General features: G+C 36.7%; 1 protein-coding gene across 2 annotated transcripts in view; it reads right to left on the bottom strand.

Moving 5' to 3' along the window:
* CCDC170 (coiled-coil domain containing 170) overlaps positions 1–22,674 on the bottom strand; it is a 43,573-nt gene that overhangs the window by 8,361 nt on the left and 12,538 nt on the right. For both annotated transcript variants that reach the window (XM_010293342.1, XM_010293343.1), the window contains 5 exons: positions 22,085–22,229; positions 20,108–20,293; positions 9,325–9,642; positions 2,631–2,831; positions 662–835 (listed from right to left, as the gene is read on the bottom strand). In XM_010293342.1, the coding sequence (XP_010291644.1) occupies positions 662–835; positions 2,631–2,831; positions 9,325–9,642; positions 20,108–20,293; positions 22,085–22,229 (1,024 nt within the window). The remainder of the gene's footprint in view (positions 1–661; positions 836–2,630; positions 2,832–9,324; positions 9,643–20,107; positions 20,294–22,084; positions 22,230–22,674) is intronic.

Raw genomic sequence — 22,674 nt, 5'->3', positions numbered from 1 at the left:
ACATCTGATGATTATTAACATACATACTATACTCCTTGCCAGAGTGGCTGTTGCTTCCAGAAAGAAATACAATGTTGTTTTAAACCTTAAAACAGACCTAATTCTAAGCTCTAAACCATCCTGATATGCCTAAAACTAGAAGACTTCACTCTGTCATAACAGGATGACAAAGTGTGTCTAACAAAATTTGAATAGATTTGCTCCTAGAGGACCACAGTTGGAAATGTTGAAATTCTTGGTGAAGTACAACTGATATCCTACCAGTTTATAGAGAATTTTGTGTAAGATGCCCCACTTCCCAGCAGATCTTTTTAGATTTAAATATTGACAACAGTTGTTTACAGCGTATAGTATAAATGTGTATTAAATTAGACATATATACACATCTAAAACATGCATAACTTTATATATTTATTTAAGAAGTTGTGAAAAGCAGTATCATGTATTTAAATGACTGATGGTTTTAGTTATTTTAATATGCAGTCTGTTTGCACAGTTTGCAAATGTTTACTGTCTTCTTTTTATGTAACGGACATCTTTGAAATCCCTTGTAAATATATGAAGCTCCAATCTGCTGCCTTTTAGCAAGCCACTATAGAAATACAGCCATAACAATGTTTATCTTTGAAACAAACAGTAAAGGTATGTCTTTTTTGCCTACCTTCCTTCTTAGGCTATATGCCATAGTCTTGTTTTCAATCACTGCATCACCTTCCAGTTTCACTAACTGCTCTACCCGGGCTAGAATCGCATCCACATTCATATCAAATCCAACTTCTGCTGCTAGGCTATCCAGCTTCATCTTCTCATTAAGTTGCTCCAGAAATTTCAGATACTAAGATAAAATGTGGAAAAGTGGATAAAAGAATAATAAAACTTCATTAAAAGTCCTGAAGCACAATTTAAAAGCAATTCCCCCTACACCAGCAACCAACTATACATAGCAAAGTCCACTATCGACAAGAAATAACGTACTGAAAGGGTATGTTTGCAGTATAAACTCTTGACACAATTGCAAATTCTCTATTTGTCCTTTTTTAGTCGACATTAATTTTGTTCACTAATCCCTGGACCTACTGTATTTATCTTCTTAGCAAGACCAGATTGTATTTTGCTCCTCTGCAGTAAGGAGAGCACTTGTGTGTGTCTGCTTCTGACTCCAGTTGTGTCTGTGGCTCTGCTGCTTTACACCACCGTGCATTGGCAGGGAGAAGTTAGAAAGGACAGCTACATCCCAACTAATTGCAAGTGCTATGATTTCCCACTGCTGTGAGCTCTAAAACAGGTAAAACTGGTAACAGGGATGTCATGGGTGAGAGCCGATGTAGTCTGAGGAGACGCAGGAATGTTAACATGGTCAGGCTTTTGCCCTTCTTTGGAATAGCAAGTTTTAGATGTAACAGTTACTGGTTTATAAATTGTTTTAAAGATTATTTTAATTGCATCTCCATCTGGTTTACTGATGTGAACACATACAGATATCAAATATTATTCAATCTGGTTTTTCCTTCTTTTGTCTTGTCCTGCCCCTAGCTCTTTAAAAATTGCATTAATTTGCTGGTCTCAGTTGGCCTCTCTTGCAAAATCCAAAGCTCTCCTTCTCACTAAGAACTATGTTTGCCTTTGTTTTCTCTTACTTCTACTGCAGGTCAATCTTTGCAAAGAAACAACAAAGAAAAAACAAACAAACAAACAAACAAACCAGTTCCATAACCGTTCCTTCACCTCAAGACAATAAAACATAGCAAGAATCTCTTTCGTGATGCTTCCAATTCAAAAGGTTAAAAGCAGCAGCAGCAGCAGCAAGCACTGAAGTTTTTCATTAACAGAAAAAAATCACAACAAAAATCTCTTTATTGCAGCAAAATCTAGAGAGAAATTAAGAATCTAGGGCCACAAGTTCTTCACAGAAAAAGCAAAGAGGAAGGAACAGCTCCATTTTCTGGTTTGCTGCCAATGTGGTGGATGTTTCATTCATAAAATAAAAAGTTATTCATAAAACTTATTGTATCACAGACTAATGCAAAACAGACAGCACCAAATTGTTGATTCTTTGCAAATTCAACTTTCTAAGCATTGATCTTGGCCTAGTAACACGCTACAATTTTGTCTTTCTTAGCTGTATTGGTTGGCTGGTTTACTATGTCATTTTTCAAACTCTTAGTATGTAGATGTGTTACAGATTAACAGTGTGCTCATTCATACAATTAATAAAAAAATCCTGGTAGCCTTGATGGTCTACGGATACAAAAGAATCAAGGACTGCAAGATCCTGAGAGACTGCAGACCAGATGATATATTAGAGAAAGACAGAGAGATCAGAGAAAGCTTTGAGATCAGAGAACCCTTGAAGGACTTCTGATGTATTTAGAGAGACATCTTTTAATCTGCTTTTTTTTCCCCTCACATTAAATGGACTTTGAAGTCAGAAGCTTAGCTACTTTTTCCAGCTAAAATTGTTGGTCAAAGAAAATATATTACTACTCCTTATGTGATGCCTGACTTTGCTAATTCCCATTACTTGCAGTACTGTGAGAATACTCCAGCTAATCAATGCAATACAATTAGCTGTATCTCTGGCTTTAGTGACTTTTATACCAAACAAAATAATGCATGCAATAAAGGCATACTTTTTGTTTCTCAAGCTTCAAACCATCTTGCATCAGATCCACAGACAGTAATTCCTCTTCCAAGTGTTTCAGCTGATCCTGGAAAGTCTCAGAACATTTTTCAGCTTTCCTGCTCCTCTCCAGAGCTTCTTGATACAATCTGGTCTGATTTTGCAAAGCTTCAGTCAATTTAGCTATTTGGGTTTCAAGCTGAGATACCATCTAGGGAGCAAGCAAATCAACAAAACATATGGGGATAGGTGAGTGTGGAAATGTTAGAAGGATATGAAAGATACATCCTAAAATTATTTTTAAAAGGGTAAAATATCTATCGTTAAAATACATTTTAAAAGACAGTAAGAGAAAAATCTGCTGTAACCACCAAGAGAAAATGGCAGAAGTGATGACATGAGACACCCAAAAGTGAACAGCAGAAACCGTATTTAAGATGAGTCAAATAGAGGCTAATATCTATAAAAAATTAGTACAAACTAATTTAGACATAAACTTGCAAATCAGCAATACCTGGAAGTCAACTAACATTTTTTAAAATAAACCAATAAAATCACTAGTCTACTGAGGAGCTGAGTGGTAAAAACATGAGTGGTTTAGAAAATACGTGCAGCATGTAGATGAGAATGTAGATATGGTAACTAAGTCTCAGAGGAGTGCTTTCCAACTGTTAACTGTTAATGAGTGTTTAACTAAAAGATTTTGCTAAAAAAAAAAAAATTTCTGTAATCTAGTTGAAGCCCAAGTCTAAAAGGGTAAGATCTCATAACAAGAAACTAGACTAACAATTCTGAAAACACTTCTAACTCTACACTCTTAACTTTGCAACACCTACATATAGTGTAATGGATTTTAAGTTGTAAACTACTTATAAATTAAATGCTTGAAAGCATCTGATTACACTACTGCCAAATACTGAAAGACAGTTCTATCCAAAAAGTCGCTTGCTTCCCTCTTGCCCTCTCTCCAGCTCTTACTGTCAATTAATTACGTAACCAAATAATTATATATGTTGCATTTGTAACTCAGTGGTCACACACTCATCTCCAAGCAGCCTCTTCACTTTAAGCATCTGCTTTCCTCCTGTTAATAAAAGTAACAGTAAGCACACAAAAGTCCCATTAATTTTAATGGCACAGAAAGGTTTCCAACTTAGATGGCAATTAAATACAAACAATAGTTTGCACTTAAAAAACACTGAGAAAAATTACTGCTGCTCATACAGTGGTAGAAAACACTAAACAATAATAAAACTGCAAGAACCCACACACAGTTTATGCTTTTCTGCATCACATATCATCAGCAGGAAAAAGAAATAAAAGCTTTCAGTAACTTGTGCCCACAGAGACGCGCCGCTGCCTGAGAACCCAGAGTCCCTTTATCAAGCTGCAGAACAGCTCTGCGTGCAGCCCAGCCCTTGTGGGGCTTTTACAGGCTGCAAAGGTCCATAAACATGAGAAGGTGAGGGGTCATAGCACAGAAGGTGGGACCACAAAACCATCAAGCTGTCAGTTTATCTTCCAGAGCATCCTAGAGTAACCTTCATCTTTGGCTAAGGGACAATCAGCGGCTCAGGGATTTCCTGAAACAGAGTTGCGCCGTTATTACCCACCCGTGCCTGTGTCCAGTGAGTTATGAAGGCTGCATTTTTGGTCCTGCAGTTCTGATCTCCTCTACTTCCTGTGCAGCTTCATCAGCCAGCCTGCAAAAAAACACTGCCTGCTTTTTGTTTTAATGTGGCTACCAGATAATTTCAAACTCGGGCCTTTTATTTCTTGTGTTACAAGAAGTCGCAAATACTCATTTCCAGAGGCAGCTCCTACCTTGGGGACAGCAGGGTTCATCCTTGCTGCAGCTATGAAACTGCTATGCAGTCAGTAGAGCATTTCCCTCAACAGCCCAAAAGTCACTGAGACAGGCACATGGTAGACTTAGGACGAGTGCAAAAAAGTAGCGTGCAGGATTAAGTTACAACGTCCTTCACATCTCAGTGGCAATTTTTTTTCCTCTTTCCCAACATAACAACTAAATATTCTTATCTTCTTAGTATTATCTTGACAATCAATAAGCTATGCTGTTCTGGTTTGGTAAGACGTTACCTTAAACATCCACTGTTTTATGTGTACCTATATATGCACAAACACGTGCGTGCCTAGTACAAATCTTTTTTAAGATCCCTACCAGCTGAAAAGCATTAGAGCTGCCACATCTCTTATCATGGTACTTACAACTTGTATTTTGCTTTACTGTGTTGCACTCACCATCCCAACCTGAAAAGTTCTTGTCTGTTGAGTCTTCCCTTGCACAGAAGCCTCTAGACACCCTCATGGCCCTTCCCAGTACTTTCTGAAGGCCCTTTTTTTGAATGAAATTTTCATAACTGTGTGTGCTACTCAGAATGCAGCAGCCATGGATTTAGACAGTGGCATAATTATGGCTTTCATTTTCTTCTCAACTTTTTTCCTAATAATTTCTCACATTCTAGTTGGCTGGGGTTTTCCTGGTCAGCCCTAAGTCAGTATGTATATTTTTCAATTTAATTTCCCAAATTATTTTCCACTCAGTTCTTTTGTTTGGTAGGATAGAGGGGATAAACCGCTAAAACTAAATATGCACTTATGACATTGTCATAAAAATCATTAAGAAATGAGAACAACAGGAGATTTTAATGGGAGCAGAAGTAGAGCCTAATCAATTATGGCATTTAAGAGTCTGCATATCAGCATGCAATGACAAAAAACTTATAAAATTAAGACAATTTACAATCAGATCAATTGATCCTATCTCAGGTCAGATAGGCAGGTAGTGAAGAGAAACAGTTTTGGCCATATTGAACTCAATTTGCTGCAACAGATCTGCAACAAAACTTGATCTGAACCCAGAAACCTCATAACCAGGGCGAGCTCTGTATGAACCAAGAACATTTGCTTGCATTGGACTGCAGGTGCTTGTGAGACCCTCCGGCATGTTACAAATAATAAATGACAAAAACACCCAAGAGCTGTCCGAACTTATCCTGATGATACACATCTTACTATAACTGCTGAAAAGATCATTAGGACACTGATCCAAAGCAGTTTCTTAATCCTGCGATAGAATACCTATCACAGGACATTGTCAGAGTATATGCTGGTTTTTTCTGAATGAAATTACAATTTTTTGCTAGTAATGCTACGGGCTAGTATACGACTACGACTAACTCGGATACCCTTGAGAAACCAACATCACCATAATTAGAAGACATAAACTTCAAGGGCATTTTACATCTCACAGAAAAACTGACAATAGCAGTTTCATAGAAAATCTGACTATAGCAGCTGCAGTGAATAATTTTCTCACAGGCATTTTAAAATTTAAACTTTTCACACCTCTGTTTGACAGGTACATGTGCAGAGGTAAGCCAGACATAGCTGGCTGGGCTTGGATGTAAAGATGAACGTTTTGCTGGTTCACGTAGTGTATGCAATCCTATACACAAAAGTCCCAGAGGAGCTGCAGTGATGATTTAAAAATGAAAAACCCAAACCTGTTTAGAGAAAGCATCAAAACACTCGAACAGGGAGGGGCGTTTTTCTCTCACATTCTTGCATTGTCTTCTCCTGATCCCACTAATCTAGTTTGTAAAGGCAAGTTGCTTTGCAATGTCCTGACAGAAATGAAACAATCTTTACCCAGGCAAAGGAAAGACCTAATCGTAATCCTCCTCCCATCATACATTAGCAAATTTATGAGCACATTTTTAATCTCCAGCAGCAAGGCACTCAGCTGCTGGATTCATACCTAGCTGTCCTGGCATTGCTGCTGGATTGCAGCCACAAAGAGGCTGTTTCAAAACAAGCTAGCTTGGGCACCAGCAACAGTACAGGCTAACTTACCCCGTCAAGAAGTTTAATGACTCACTTTGGTGGGTCTTTTACTTAAGGCTGGACAGTTTACTGAAAGGTCTATAAGAAATACTATCTGAACACAATTAACCGTTTTCTTGATTGACTGATATTCTAACACTGATGTTATATCCAAATCCTGGAAAGATACTCACCCAGAGATGCAACAGGAATCTGATCGACACATATATACCAACATATCTATTCCTTACAAATCGAACATTAGAAATTTACTTTTTTTTAATTCTGACTTGCAGAAAGCAGTTCACTGTAAAACAACTTTTTGACAACAAAGTCTATGTTCTATTAGAAACGGATTCATAGTTGCATAATATTGGCATTTTAGCTTAGTTATGTCAAAGCCCCTAATCTTAATGTAGCAATTCTTCTGACAATAGATGCCAGCATTGCTTTAGTAACATAGTTCACTTTGGGGCAATACAAATAAATTTATCCAAATGAGTCATCACAGTAAAACATTAAAGCTTCATCACTTAACATACTTGGCAAATGGTCCAGAAAACTTCATCATTCAACTATAATGACCAGATTCAACAAGCAATATTAATTTTAAAACTAATAGTTATGGCTCAGGAAACTGTGCCACAAACTTTTTTTTACAAAAGTTGGGGCGGGGGGGGCCAGTATTGCTAGAAGTATAGCAGGCAATTGCTGTATTTCCTAGCAGAGGCAGAATGCTATGCTAGATGTACCTGTTATAGCTCCTCTGCTATATAAAAATAAACCAACAAAAGCTGGTAACTGTAAGACCAGCATCTTGGTTCCAAAGCAGATTAGACAGCAGCAGATTGGAGCTGATACCTGCTCTGTCTTAGTAACAAAGTCTTCCTTTTAACACATATATTTAATTTTGATAGCAATAACACTGAAAAACAAATTTGTCTCCATCCCCAGGCCCCCCCAAAAAAGGAAGCTATTTTCCATTGCAAAACTCAACAGGTCTTTCTGTGAGATAGTAAGAGAGGGGGGGAGAGACAGAGAGAGAGGTTAGCGGTTAGCACCCAAATAAATGAATTTTAACACTCTTATGGAAAACTACCTATTTTTCTGAACATGTTTCTTTACCTTTAAAATAAGAATAATCACAGCCAAAGATTAGCTGTTTGTTGATTATTGTATATTTTACATTAGTTCTCTGTAAACAAACATGACTTCTCCAAGCAATGCTGTTGGAGAACCAGTCACATTCCTCTCAAGCAGCTGGAAAAGTTTATAACTGTAACAAAATACAGATCAAACTTTAATCTTCCCTGACACTACCAGCATGCAGGATGATCAGGTGGGCAACCCAGCGTGTAAAGCTAGTATTAAGGAATAAAATCAGGAACAATAAGAACTGAAATAAGTAGCACACACCATGTCTGTACTGTAGTATATCCACAGAGAGACTAAGAGCGGCTCAATGTAGTACACAAACGGACTTAGGGGCAACTGGATCTTACAGAAGGAACAGGTCACCTGAAAGCATCCCCAGGAGAAAAACCTTTTTACTCAATAGCTACCAATCAACTTAGATTTCCCTTTCTCAGCAGTTCTCAAAATAATCAACACAACAGAGTGTGCTATATGCCAAAACACCATATAGTACAAACAAACATGCACGTAAAATTTTCATTAGATTTTGGTTTGAAAGCATTTTGCTTTCAAAATTTTTTTGTTTCAGGAAACAAAACTGCATGACATATAGCAAAACTGTAAAGACCTTCTATATTAAAAAGATGCTGCCACACTTCCACTTCAGTGAATCACTTTCAAATGCTAATAATTTTCATAAAGCTTGTTTTCATTGAAATTTGTCGTACTGACTCTCAAACTAAAGTATAGGGGAGCTGGTTTGTATTTTTTAACAAAATATTTAATCAAAATGCACAGGAATATTTTCAAGAGCTATTTCCAGTCTTGAACAGAACACAAAAACATTCACTAATATAAAAAAAAATCACATCAGCATGAGATGCTACAATCTTAAAATATTGCAAGGACACAGAAGAGGTTTTTCAGTGGCTCAGTGAAAAGAGCTTTTGATTTAGTGTGTGACTTTTAATTACACAATACTCCTCATTGACAAAAATTAATATCTGCCCATATAAGCAAGTAAGAAACTTCCATGCAATGTCAGGATTCTGACATTGGTCAGACTGGATTCTGGCTCCCCTTCATGCTGAGCTGGCCCTTCTCTACCTGTACATGTAAATACACCTTTGCAAACACTATCAGCCAAAAACCCTTGAGCCAGAGCATTAGAATACCCAGCTGCCTTCCTATTGCCTTTCTCCTGGATGGTGAACAGCTACGGTTTCAATAATGTTCAATAATGTTAAGTGTAAAAATACTTTTTTCTTTTTAGGTGCAGGTTTTGAGGATTGGAGGGAAAGAAGCTCCCTGGGGCAGCTCATCAGTTATGTTTGCTTTGAGAAAAAGGTCAGTCCTTGAAGTCACTATTGTAGCAGCAAATCCCTACTTGGTCACATGTTCCACTAAATGATAGCAACCACGCAGCCACTTTTGATGTCCGCTAAGTGGCACTGAAACCAGATTTCAATGTCTTAACTGAAAGACCATTCCATGTCTTTTCTTGTTAACAACATCTATTATTCATCTCATTTCTGACCCCTTCCTACTTAACAAAACATAGATGCTTTTCACCTATTATCTCAAATCAATAGACAACAAAATTAAAGTGTCTGAAATTTCAAAAAGTAAGCAGAAGGAATCAAAACTGAGAGATGAATAAAATGAAACAGGATTCAAAGAGAATAAGTACACACATTGGGTGAGTGCAGTAGTTGGTGACTTACTATTTCTTTACTCTCCTCTTTGCAATTTATTTCTTGGATCCTCTCCAAAATGGCCTTCTCAGAAGGTTTAACTATTGCAGATCCGCTGCTGAGTAGGGTAGCAATTTGCTCTTTAAAAGCCACTAAAGAGCTCTGAGCAGTCCTGGCCTCTTCTCTGCTGCTCTTCAAGCTTCCATCCAGCTCACTGGAAGATTTCTTCAGATTGTGCAGTTCCCTCTTTGAGGCATCCAAAGCTTTCTGGTTAGCAGTCAGTTTATCTTGAAGGTTTCTGATCTCCATCTCCAAACTCTGTCTCCCTACTATAGCACTGTCAAGATCCTTAAATAAATGAAAGATTAAACCAGGCTTTTAAAATTTGTTATAAGCCCTCCCCTCCACACACAAAGCAGGGAATAATTCAGAAGTAGGTACTGCAGATAGAGAAATTAGGACCCATATTGCTCATATGGGCTCAACATGAAGGCTTCATAGGAGAACTCCCATTGAAATTGATGAAAGCCCAAAGCCTGCTGTAATCACACTATAGACCAATCTCTTGCAGTGGCCTGCAAGAATTAATACATGAATAAAATTTGCAGGTAAACAAAAACCAATTTTTTATTGTAAAACTATTGCTATCTTATTTTTTCATTCAGAGAACGTGACTTAGAAAACAAACCATGAACAAAGGTATAAAGCCAAAGTACTACACCTCGGAGGGGAAAAAATAGAATAGAATAGAATAGAATAGAATAGAATAGAATAGAATAGAATAGAATAGAATAGAATAGAATAGAATAGAATAGAATAGAATAGAATAGAATAGAATAATTTCAGTTGGAAGGGAACTACAATGATCATCTAGTCCAACTGCCTGACTAATTCAGGGCTGACCAAAAGAATAAATATAAGCTCTTTGAAAATATTGTTAAGAGCAGAATCAGAGGTGGTCTCTGAGTTCAGCTTACTTGAATGTAACAAAAATTCCTGAGATTATTTACACTCAGAAATGGGGAGTGGAAGGCCAAACAAGAAAAAATGATGATGATGCTAAGACAGCGTAAAAGAAGGTGCAAATTCTCAGATACCAATTTCACCTCAAAGAAGAAATCCTTAGACTGTGAAACACTCAGAAAAATTTTCAAAAAGGGAATGATTCTGAGCTATGTCATCTTCTGAAGAAAGAAAAATCCCTATTACCATAAGGTCAAATTTGCCTGAGGAATAGGAGAAAGTCAATGAAGAGCTCTGTGTCCTTCCACAGAGCTTACAACTCCCCCCATTCGCTGCTCAGGTGCGCAGAAGCATGACTGGGGAAGGACTAATGGGATGGTGGTTCTAGCTAGTATCCTTGTAACTTTTTTTTTTTTTTTTTAATTCTTTAAGAAGTCAGTCAGACCCTTGCATTTCAGAAGTAATACACTCAAAGACAATGTTGTCTTCGGTAGGGAGACAGGGTACTGTAAGATAAGGCTACCTGGTGAATAGCCCATAGGATTTACTGCTTAGGGACATCCTCAGATCTTTGGCATTTTGTCATGGTTCTCATTCAGCCCCTCACACCCATGACCCCTTTCTTCTAAGCCCAGAGCTTTTAAAAGTTATTTTCTCTTCACCTTCTGATGAATCAAGACTCGGATTGGAAAAAAGAAAAAATAGCCAATACATCTATATCTATCAGTTGTATATAAAATATTGGCCCAACAGGGCAGAGCAGACAGACAGAACTCTGTATCCTGACCCATGAAGCAAAAGCGAATGATGATAGAAAAATGAAAGAAAGATAACCCACCTAAACATAAAGAAAAAAAATCACTCAGTTTGCAAGCCTTTTTCCTTTCCTCACAACACCAATATTAATAGTGCTTACACATTCATATACAAGAATAAAATTTGCAGTGAAACTAACTAAAAGTATAGCAAAGACTAAGTCTTCATTTCTCAAGGTACTATCTGATTGATAGGAACAAACAGTAAAGAATATTACTTCACACAAGACACAAAATTATGCCAGAGGATGGCATATTTATAGAGAGTGGTTGAATTTCTCTGGAAGTTTCCGTTATGTAGGCGGTAAGTGGATTGATAGGAACTAAGATTGTGTACATTGGAGTTAACAAATTGTTCCTGGAGCAGCTGTGAATACAGTGACCACTCGGGGGTCTCTCAGTGCCTACTGTGTACCCTAATAAGTTATTTGTATTAATGGAATACATGCCAATCAAGCAGTAAATCTGGGAGTATTTATGTAGATCAGCAGTGAGGATGGACAAAAAAGGAGTTTGGGAGGCACCCTTACAAACAAAATATAAACACACACCATACTAAAAATACTAAAATTTTTAAATAGCTTCAAAAAGGCAAACATGCAAACACATAAATGAAAACAAACCAAAACACACCCTGTCATTTAGGAAATTATTTGTTACTACCCCTTTCTAAAGTAATTGTAGAACTCTCTTGGAAACAAATGTTGGCATGATTCCTTGCCATTTTCTCTTTTTTATTCTAAACAAGTCCTATTAATAGAAAATTCCCACCTGTGCTCAGAATTACATTATGGTAATTACAGGAAAGAATAAAGAATGGTTTATTTCAATTACAGTTTTCAGCAGTGTGTATTTTTCCTTTCATAAAGGCAGTGCAAAAGTAATTTGCCAGTACCAGGGAGCTTACCTAATTACAATCTTGTTTCAAATTGTCAACATCTGCAAACAAACATAGTTGAATCAAAAGATCAAGGTATAAAATAAGGAACTGCAAGCCTGCTGATGCCTAAACATTAAAGACAATAAATAAAAACAAAACAAACAAAAAAACCCCACCAAAAACCACAACCACAATCAATTTACAGTATGAAAAGCCCTAAAACTCAAAACATTAAAATTCTGAAATTCTGAACAATCCTCCTTGGATGGAGAGGATTTACATACAAGTTAGCCATTTACACTGGCTAGCTTCAGCAAGGTCAGCCTGAACATTGAACAGTATCCAGAAATTTAGAGACTGTGACACATAAAGGTGGGATCCCAACTAGAAGCAAACTCCTAAGAGCCTAAGTGATCAGTGCGGGCAGATAAAACAATTTCCACCCCAGAAGACTGAAAAGCTGGAACTGCAACAGCTCGTGTTTTATTTTTGGCTCCTCAACACTTATAGCTAATGTCCCATGTCTGTGAGTTATAGGAAGGTTTCAGTATGCAGCTTGTAAGGTCAAAAAAGCTACGCAACACTGACATGCAACAAATTTTGAAAACAGGAATAATTATGGAAACTGATGTTCAAAGAAAACAGATTTAGACATTAGATGGTTTCACCTGGGGCAGACAGTGTCAATGACTGGTTGTCAGACAAAAGAAGAGGTGTGGCAGATTTACCATGGCCATGCTCACCTGCAGAGCTAGAAAGCAGCACCGAAGGTTCTTCAACTACCCAAGACTGGAGCAAAAGGTCTCACACAGCACAGTGCTGTACTTAAAGCTACCCACTCAGGCTGGGACGCAGTCTACCCACACTCACCTGCTGGCACCCTACCTGCACTGGACTAGAGAAGATGTAAGAATACCCTGACCATTGCACAAGACAGTGGCAAGGCCTCCCTCATGAGAAATCATCTGTTCAGTATTAGGTCAGCTGCATTCACAGAAAATGCATTCAAGCAGTAATAGGTGGGGAAAATTACTTTTGTCTTAAGCACTGAAAGAGAGAGGCTCTCATAAGGAACAGCTAAAAGAGCTGTATTTAATACTGCAAAACAAAATGAGGGAGATACGATCATGTTAAAGAGGCAGACGAATGAAGGAGAGGAAACAAGAAGGGATAAGATCTTTTAAGTAACAATATGTATTAATACACATCCTCACTGTTGATCTCAATATCTACAATGCATTTTTTTAAAAACTGTAATAATTCTCTTCCTTAATATATTGTATTCTTTCATAATACTCAAGATTTCAACTAGCATGTCCTATACACATTAAGGTCTGCTAGTCTGTCATTTCAACCAATAATAATTTTTTTAAAAGTGGACACTAGTCAAATTAGCCACTATTTCTGAAGCAGTTTTAAGTGTCAGATTACATATTATAACTAATAATTCATCTATTTCACCTTTGATTTTCTTTAGAAGGTCTGAGTGAATACTACCTACTCCAAAGTGATTCAGGTGTTCAAACTCAGTTTTCCAGAGTTCTGAATTACCTCCTCTAGTTTTCCCTTCCTAAAGCAAAAACAACCAAACTAAAAACAACAACAACCAAACAACAACAAAAAAAACCCACCAGCACAACTGAAGCAGACTCAGAGAAAACACTACAGGTCCACATCCCAAAAGTGCTGTAGCATTTTATTATGGTTGTAAGTATGCACAAATTTAATTGCTCATTTACCTAACCATACACTGCAAAAATGAAAATCTTTACTTTTGTCTAATCCAATAGATTAAAACAGGCTGTGAAAATGTTTTTTTCTGTGACTATTTTGCATGTATGATATTACAGAATTATGCCACACCCTTTTAAAAAAGCCACTATTGTGGCTTTGCAGATGAGGTTATGATAATACTGATTTTTATCTCCAGCTTTCATCTTAACTTCTAAAGAAGAAAAAATAACAAAGAAGGTACAATAACTCTCTTTTTGTACTGAAATCTTTGGCCCTGGGAATGGTTTTGTCCAATTTTAAACTGCTGAGCAAATTTATTTTTATTTACATGAGCTTCCAATACTAAGAAGCATCCAACCTCATTTTCTTATCCACATACCCATTGGAATCAAGTTCAGCTGCTTTCAAGTTTGGCAACATTTAGTTTCAGAAGCTCTCCAAATGTCTTCCTACAAAACACCTGCAGAAGAGAGGATAGCACTGAGCCCTCTGAAGAGCTATGAAGCTTAACAATCTTTCAGGAACCAACAGCATTCTTTTCTGTCTTTCATTGTTCCTACACACAGAGTAGCTCCTAAAACAATTTCTCGCTGGAAGGAAAACTGAATCACTATTTGCTGTTCAGGTTAAAACGAAGAGGTTTCCCCACAGACTCCACACAGACCACAGCCACCTGATCACAGAGTCTGTATTACCTGGCAGCCCTGTGGACATACTCCTCCTGAAACCCATTAATTCTCTCAGCCGTGACTAAAGCAACAGGCAGCTGCAGCAAAGATATTAGAGGAATTCATTTTCTCCTTATCCAATGTAAACTTCCGTAATGTTTTCATAGAAGAGGTTATCAGCTAGGCAAGCCCCTATAGCTCTTCCTTAATTAGTTATCCATCAAAATTACAATGATATTTACGTTCTCTCTGTTACAATATATTAAAATATATTGTATTGATTGTGTGGATGGCATGCAATTTTTTAAAATGTCAAACAAATTTATAGTTTTCACAGAAACTCTATGAGAGAAATTACTCTTATGAAAGTTATTTTTGTACTTGGTAATCAGCTTTGCGCCTAATATATTCTAGGGGAAATCCCAAGCCCACTTAAACTGATAACAAAAGTTTCACTGACTTCTGTGGAATCAAAATCCCACTGTTTGCTTACAGAACAAAAGAAAAGACATTCAAAGGCACTTTTCATAACAGTGACATTTTTATGCTTATTGTAAAGACATTGTCATTTTTCTCAGATTTAAAAATAATTAGAACTTTAAATTATAATAAATTCAATCCAGATTTATGGAAACATGAAACCGAAGATTTGCTACAGGAAAAGCAAAATATTTAGCAGTGACCCAGCCTGGCCAAAGAGATATTCCCTACCATATAACGTCATGCTCAGTACATAAATTGGAGTTGGCCGGGGAATGGGAATCACTGCTCGGGGATGGGCTATCAGTCACCAACTGGTGAGCAATTGCTGCATTGGGCATCACTCATTCTTGTGCCTTTGTCAGGAGGATGATGATGATGATGATTATTATTATTATTATTATTGTTATCATCATCATTGTTGTTGTTGTTTCCTCCTCTCTTGCTGTCCTATTAAACTGTTTTCATCTCAACCCACAAGTTTTTTCCGATTCTCTCCCCTGTCCCATTGCGGGATGGGAGGGGGCGAGCGGCTGTGTGGTGCCTGATTGCTGGTTGGGGCTAAACCACAAGAAGCAGAAAAAATGCAAGTTTTTTACTTCCAATGAAATAAAGAGAAATACAACACTTACAGTCTTACAGAAGGTGGATACAGACTTGAAAGCTCAGGAGACAGCTGAGGCTCTGCCTGGAGAGTTCAGACCTTTAACAGCGACAGACACACAGAGACAGTGTCCAGAGACTTATGTTGGCAATATAGCTGTCCCACACACAGAACTGGAGGAATTACTAAATATTTTTCGTCAAAATTTACTAATAATGACAGGACCATTTTCTAAAGGGCTTCCATGAGTTTTTATGTGAAACATTCGTACTGTATCATATAGTAGCAGCACCTCTGTTAACAGAGAGATGCAACCTTTGAATCGGGAAGTCCCAGACTGATGGAAGCTCAGAGGATATATGGCCAAAAGTATTTCTGCATGTTTGCCCACACACGGGCTACTGGCCACTTTCACAGCTTAGACAACAGTTATTTGGCCTTACTACATAACTGCCGTCCTTCACCAGTATCTATCACTCTACAACCCCTGCCACAACCACAAGTCCATCTCCTCCATTTTATTTCTTGGAACAGCCATGTGGTTACTGATGCCCTTGTTACCCTTCCAGAGGAAACTTTGGGCTTTCAGGCTTTCATCTGTTTTGAAGAGCAGAGTATTTATGTTAAATAATTTGAGAGGGTTTTTTGACCAGAGAAGGATATTTGAACTTATCATCATTAATACTGGCACCTCAATCAGCATCAGCGTTTCAACATACTAAGTCAATTACACATGCATATACAAAAAAACCACATTACATTAATAGTAATAATTAGGTATAAAAAAGAATGCAAGTATCTTCCAGATAAATTCTTACACCAGCCACATCTCCAGTTACCATTGTTATACCACAAGGACTCTAAACTAGCTTGATCTTGTTTCCTGTCTTCTCTGATGATTCAACCTGGAAATATTTGTGATGCCTTCTGAAACCTGTCCCTAGTATGTATTTTCTTAATGAGAACTTATAAACAAAAAAAGTCCAGGTTCTAACTGAAAAACTCATTACTTTATTTATCTATTGGGAAAAGAAAAAACTAAAATCATTTGGTTTTGTCTCCTACAATCAAAGTGCTTAGGTATATTCAAAATGTAGGCATGCTTCTCACGTTTACTCAATTTCCTTAAATAATAAGTTTATATTTTAATTAATTATGTTTTCATAAAATCAATTGATTTGGATAAATTTATACTGATTAGATGCTACTTAGATAAATTTTGTTCATTACTAACATAATGTAATACAAGTCAGTATTGAATACTGAAGAGCATTTTCATGGTTAATTTTGCATCACTAGTACATGCAGATATATTTGTATTAATTAAAATCACTTTCATTATATTTCAAATATGTTTTTTAAAGATATTGCATGGTGCACATCTTTGCAAAACAGGTGTTTAAATTAACACTTCAGAGGGAAACAGAAACATTTCCAGGTTGAATCATCAGTGAAGATGTGAAACAGAACAAGCCAGTTTACTGGTTCTTGTGGTTCATCAATGGCAATGCTGTACAAAAGGCAAATTCATCTAGAAGAAAAATACAGGCATCTTCTTCTATACCTTAAATAAATACTGTATAGAAATTTATTAAATACTTGGAAAAAACTTTGTTAGAGCAAATAAGTAATTTTATAAAAACCTACAGACATTCTTCTGTAATTATTATTACCATAATCAGTAATCACTGTCTGGGCATGAAGAAAGAAAGAATAGGTATCCTGATTCTCAGTCTAGAAATCTGAGCAGCATTTAAAAGTTATTTCCCATCAAATGTAAATTTGATATCAGGCACTGCCAGAATAAAGGTATGCACAATATTTACAGAATTCCAGAAGCAAGCTCTTGCAATATTCAGTCAAAAATGTGAGAAGTTCAGAATTCTAAAAGAAAAGCAATATATTACAACAAAAACAGCTTGATGACTTGCTATTGTTACTTATATTAGTTTCGAGATTATATTAGTTCCTGTTGTTTGCTGTTTGATACTGTGAGGCAGTGAGTCTGAGAGGGGAATAAATGAGATTATTGTTCACCTGCTAATGTTGCTCAAATGAAAACCAGCTAACTGCAGCAAATACTCCAGTATCGAGTATACTAAAGAACATTCTGAATTACTCTCATGTATTAACCTTATAACCTGCGAAAATATTGCTTGAACCTAACCAACCTGGCTTTCATTTTCTTCATCAAGAATTTCAGAATCTACAATGTTTAATTGATCATTAGACACTGCCTCCACCTGGGACATAAAGAAAGGCACCTGGTCAAGAGACAGCGTTCAGAGAAATCCCAAGGAGCAGGAGTGAAGAACTACCTAGCAAGAAAAACTGGCAGTGATTCAGAGAGGTGGCAGGGAACAGTGCTGTGGCTGAGGCTTGCTGGAGAAGGCTGACAGAACAGTGTGATGGCCTCTTAGGAAGAATTCTGAGAGAAAATTGCAGGAAACGGGCCACCATCTCAATCCGAAATACAGAAGATGCCAATGTGTTTGGCCCTGGGAACTTCAGACAAACGCAGTCAAGAGTCACTCGTACTCAGTCTGTGCTGGGTAAACTCTGCTACAGAAAATTCCATAAATTAAAACTCAGAAAACAGTCCAGGAACATGCTGCCATATGGCACCGGAAGCGTATGAATTTCTGCTTTTTGCCTTCACAGGCAAACACATCACAACATGTGCAATTCTGTTTATGTACTTATTTAAACTGCGCAGCAAAGTATATGACAAAGTCAAACCAACTTTATACCAATGATGCCCTTCCTGTAACCTAATAAGACACCTGACAGGGAAACACGGGATGCCATACATCCTCCTTTAGATCTGTGGATTTAAAGAATTTTTTTGGTTTTTTACTTATTTTTTCAACACTGAATTTCTTAATACGCTTTTGTGAACACAAAACTTTCTCAACAGATTTACTCAGTATCTGCAAATTTAGGTAGCTAAACTGAAACAGCACTGGAAGAATCTGCAGACTCTAGATGAGCCCTGATGGCACACACTTCGTTTGAAAGGCAATGCTAATAATTTAGCAAGACATTTCTGTAAAACGGGTTAAATAAATTATGTAATTGGCATATCCACTAAAATTATAGGAAAATTTTTTTCACACAACTAGTTCAACTTTGGAAATGTTTTGGCAGTCAGAGCAAACTTGCAAAACAAGTCACAAATGAAACCCTCATCTTGGTTTAAAACATCTCGTGATTGTGACTGACTTAGTGAGCAACCCACACTCTGCCCTTATTCACACTCCTGTGTTTGAAGTGAAGTACGAGAACAAAATGTTCTCAAAAAGGACCTGTTGAAGTTTTTGGTACAGGTTCTCTCTCAGTCCCATTTGAGTCACTTGGCAAGAAGTATTTTCAGCAAGTGAAATTTATGACCCTTGTTTCCCTACAACAAATTCTTCTCCAGAGAGCTGGAGCACACTGTCAGCTATTTCTCATCTCTTAATCGTTTTGCCTACAACCAAATCTGAACACTTTATCCTTTAAAGCGTATAGTGGTGGTCTTCTGTTCAGGAAAAAAGTAATGCCAAGGGGGTTGGCATTATATTACATTTGAAAACTTACTTGCACAAGGTTGCCTTTATGTTAAAGATTTCTAGAAACTCAGTCACACACAGCTAAGTTACATATTTGGCAGTCTAAGTTTCTTCTCTTTTTTTTTCTTAAGTTCTGATCATCAGCTTTAACCATACTGCTCTAGTACCTGCAGGAAATTTTCATTTTGGTTTTAGTAAACTGCTCCCTTTCCACAGCTATTGCTCAATGTACAAAGTAATTAGGAAAACGGCTACAGAAACTCACTTTTTTCATCCATCCTTTGCAGTATACAAAAACTAAAGGTGAGTTCTTCCGGAACAATTAAATCCTTAAATGACATCCTTTTGCTTTCTAAATCATACCTAAGTGTATTTGGTGGATGCTTGACTGACTTACAACTTAAATTACATTTCTCCTTCCTGCTGCACAGATTTCCTCTATGTGTTTCCCATAGCAAAACAGTGCTTTCCTGCAAGAGCCGTCCTACTGCCTACAACTTTTTGGGTATGAGTCAACTGATTATTTGCAGTTATGAAATACAAGTTTATAATGCAGTGAAACAAGATAATCTAGGGTGTCTTGAAGCCAAGACACTTTACTTCCACATCATTAAGAGAAAGAATAAAATAGTATCCTATCAATTCCTTTCAATTTCTCCTCAGGATTTTTGAAGAAACTGAGTAGAAGAATCCTCAGAAAACTTGCAATATCAATAAATATTATTTGAAAGAGTATTTTTTCCATTTTCCATGCTTGTGCCTCAGATATACTCATTAACTCTATATGTTTACATTGCTTTAAAAAACTTGTTTATTTACCTGTTTGTGCAAGCACAGCAAAGGCTACAACAATATGAAGGAAGAAAAAATATAAATTTGCAAGCATCATAGGGAGACATCAAATCTAAATCAGATCTATTTTACAAAATATAATTGTTTAATCTCCATATCTTCTCAAGCTTTAAAAAAGTTGACAAGAAAAATGTCCTTTTTAGGAAAATCCTTAATCACCAGAAGTTTTTCAGAAGCGTGTTGTATAACTCCTATTGAAAATTAATTTGAAATTTTGAGAAAACATTTGAAAAGTAGACAAATATATACATCATGCAATTATGTACCTTACTAAGTTTTTCCATGTCTTGATAATATCCTGCTGCCTTTTTCTGCTCCTTGGCCACTTCTGAAACTAGCCTCATGATAGTTTCTCTACTGGCTTTGGACTCCATCTCATGGACATTGATAGCTTCTTGAAGAGCAGCAACCTGGTCTTTTAGTGTCAGATTTTCTTTACATATTTCAGATACCTAGTGAAATAATTCAAATATTAGTAACTTTTTTAAAGCACTGAACAATGACATATATTCATCCCAGTACACCTGCTCCTAATCATCCCAATAAAGACGTGGTGTTTCTGGTGACCCCTAGCTCAGGTTTATAATTGCACTCTACTATTCCTTTCTAAAAATAAGTAGAAAGACAATTAAAATGAGAATCATATTCCCACCAGAAACCCACACCTTAGTGTAATGTGGTTCAGATTTACTCCCACACAATCTCTATGATCTAGTGAAAAGGTGGAGAGCTACTGCCTCTGCATATCTGCACTTGATATAAAGCAGGTCAGAAAATGAAAACAGATCATGTAACTAACTTCATGTGAAAAGCAGACCATTTCAGTTTGGCTTGTTAAGACTTATGTGTCTCATTTGGAAGAAGAAACTGAAAGCTGCATTTTATGCTTGACACTTTTTAGGCACGGGGAGATTTGAGTTAGTAACAGCTATTTCATATTTAAGGGCAGGGCCAAACACCCGGTGTGCTGCTGTTCTGAGCAGCCGATACCTTGGAAAAAGGAGTCATTTCCAAAAGGATTCTAGGGCTGTTTTTGTACATTACGCTATTTCCAAGAAGTGGAATAGATGAGTGTGGGCACTTCGAAGAGTGCATAAGGTAGAAAAAAAAATGTGCCCTGACTATTGGCAAGACATTTATTACGATTAAGCCAGATCAATTCCGTCTTAAACAGAACCATACCGTGGAAAAGAAGCTAAATAGACATGCCATGACCCCAAGGAGAAAAATGAGTTGCTGAGTTTTCCTAATGTACAGAGTTTTCAGAACAAATTAGATTTCCCAACTAGTCTTATTACTACATTGTTAAAACAAGACATCAACATATACTTTTTTTTTTAAACTCCAAATATTTCCTTAAGGCATGTAAGTGTTACAGCTTAATACAAACACCTTTGCCTCTAATGACAACTAGCCAAGTTTTCTTGGAGTATCTATTACAATTTCAATGTGCTTGCAATATTTTGAGGGCAAGGACTGTATAAAATCACTGTGATACATACCTAGATAATCTTAATTTATTAAGTATTCCTTATAGCCAGAACTCTTATAACAATATGAATATAATGAAACAGAATTTCCAAAAATACCTAGTTTTCTCCCAAGTGAAGAAAAACTGGGATAGAAAAGACTAGACAGAACATGAGAAAAATGCATAAAATTAGGAGAAATTGCCCTTTAGTATCATCAATAAGGTTAAAAGAGTATACAAACAATTTTCCCTTCCTAAATGGAAGCTTAGATTTTGGAATTTCAGAAATATTCTGAATAGTAATTTATGATTAGGTTTCAAAAACACCATACAGTGATTTACAGCATTTTGTTACAGGGCATAGTTAAGGTTGTTTTAGGGTATGCAGTTTCAGATGTTTCTACTTAATGGCATGTCGGCTCAAGATAAGCATTAAGATCTGGTGGTGCAGTTTACATGTCAGCTAGCAACTCCCAGTGTGAATGTTTTCAGGAAAGCTTTCAACCAAGTATCTAATCAGGGTTGTACTTTGGAACTACAAGTTGATAAAACATTTATGCAGATAAGACCAGGCTGAGTTCACTGAGGTTTATTAGTGTTTAGCACCTATGAAAATCAACCCAAAATTAAAATAAATCTGCCTTAAGTGAGAGCACTGTCTGCAAATTATTATTTAACACAAAGATTCCCGTCTTCATCACTTTATTTCTTTGACAACCAAATATTCATCTATTAAATTTCTCTACAGAAACCCTTGCCTACACATTATCACCTTTGTCATTAAATGTTCCTGTGGTTCCTCTTTTTCTCTGATGTCTGTGTTCAAGAATCCAGAAAGCTGTGTAAGGAGTTCTTCATGCTTTCTGTTGATTTTAGAAGCTTGAGTTATGCTTTCTTCACATTCATTCAAATATTTACTAAATCGACAGAAAAAAAAAACACATGAGGATGAATGTTCTCTGAAACAGAATTCCAGGCAAAAGACATTATCCCAAGATCATTGCTAGCTTCTGTATATCACAAAATTAATTTTAAAAGTTACATATAATTCTCTATATCTGTTATTTAATACATATAACTTTTGTTGTTGCCTTATGTGTAAACATTTCTTTATCTTTGCTTTTGGTTAGCACTTCACAGAATCTTCTACAATCTCAATCTCATTCTCAGCACATGATAAAACAATTCAATAAAACACAAGAACCAGGTGACATCAATAAACAGTGCCCTCAAGATACTAGAAACAGAGGCTGCAAACAAAAGCTTAGAAAAAGTAAGGGGAAGAGAGTGATCAAATTATAATAAAAATATGCTAAAAGCACTTCACATCCCCTCTCTAATGAAGTTGACAGTGCTCATCAA

The sequence above is a fragment of the Phaethon lepturus genome, unplaced genomic scaffold (genome assembly GCF_000687285.1).
Source record: "Phaethon lepturus isolate BGI_N335 unplaced genomic scaffold, ASM68728v1 scaffold48, whole genome shotgun sequence".
NCBI lineage: Eukaryota > Metazoa > Chordata > Aves > Phaethontiformes > Phaethontidae > Phaethon > Phaethon lepturus.
Note: the sequence above shows the minus strand (reverse complement) of the source record. Positions and strands in the feature narration are given on the sequence as shown.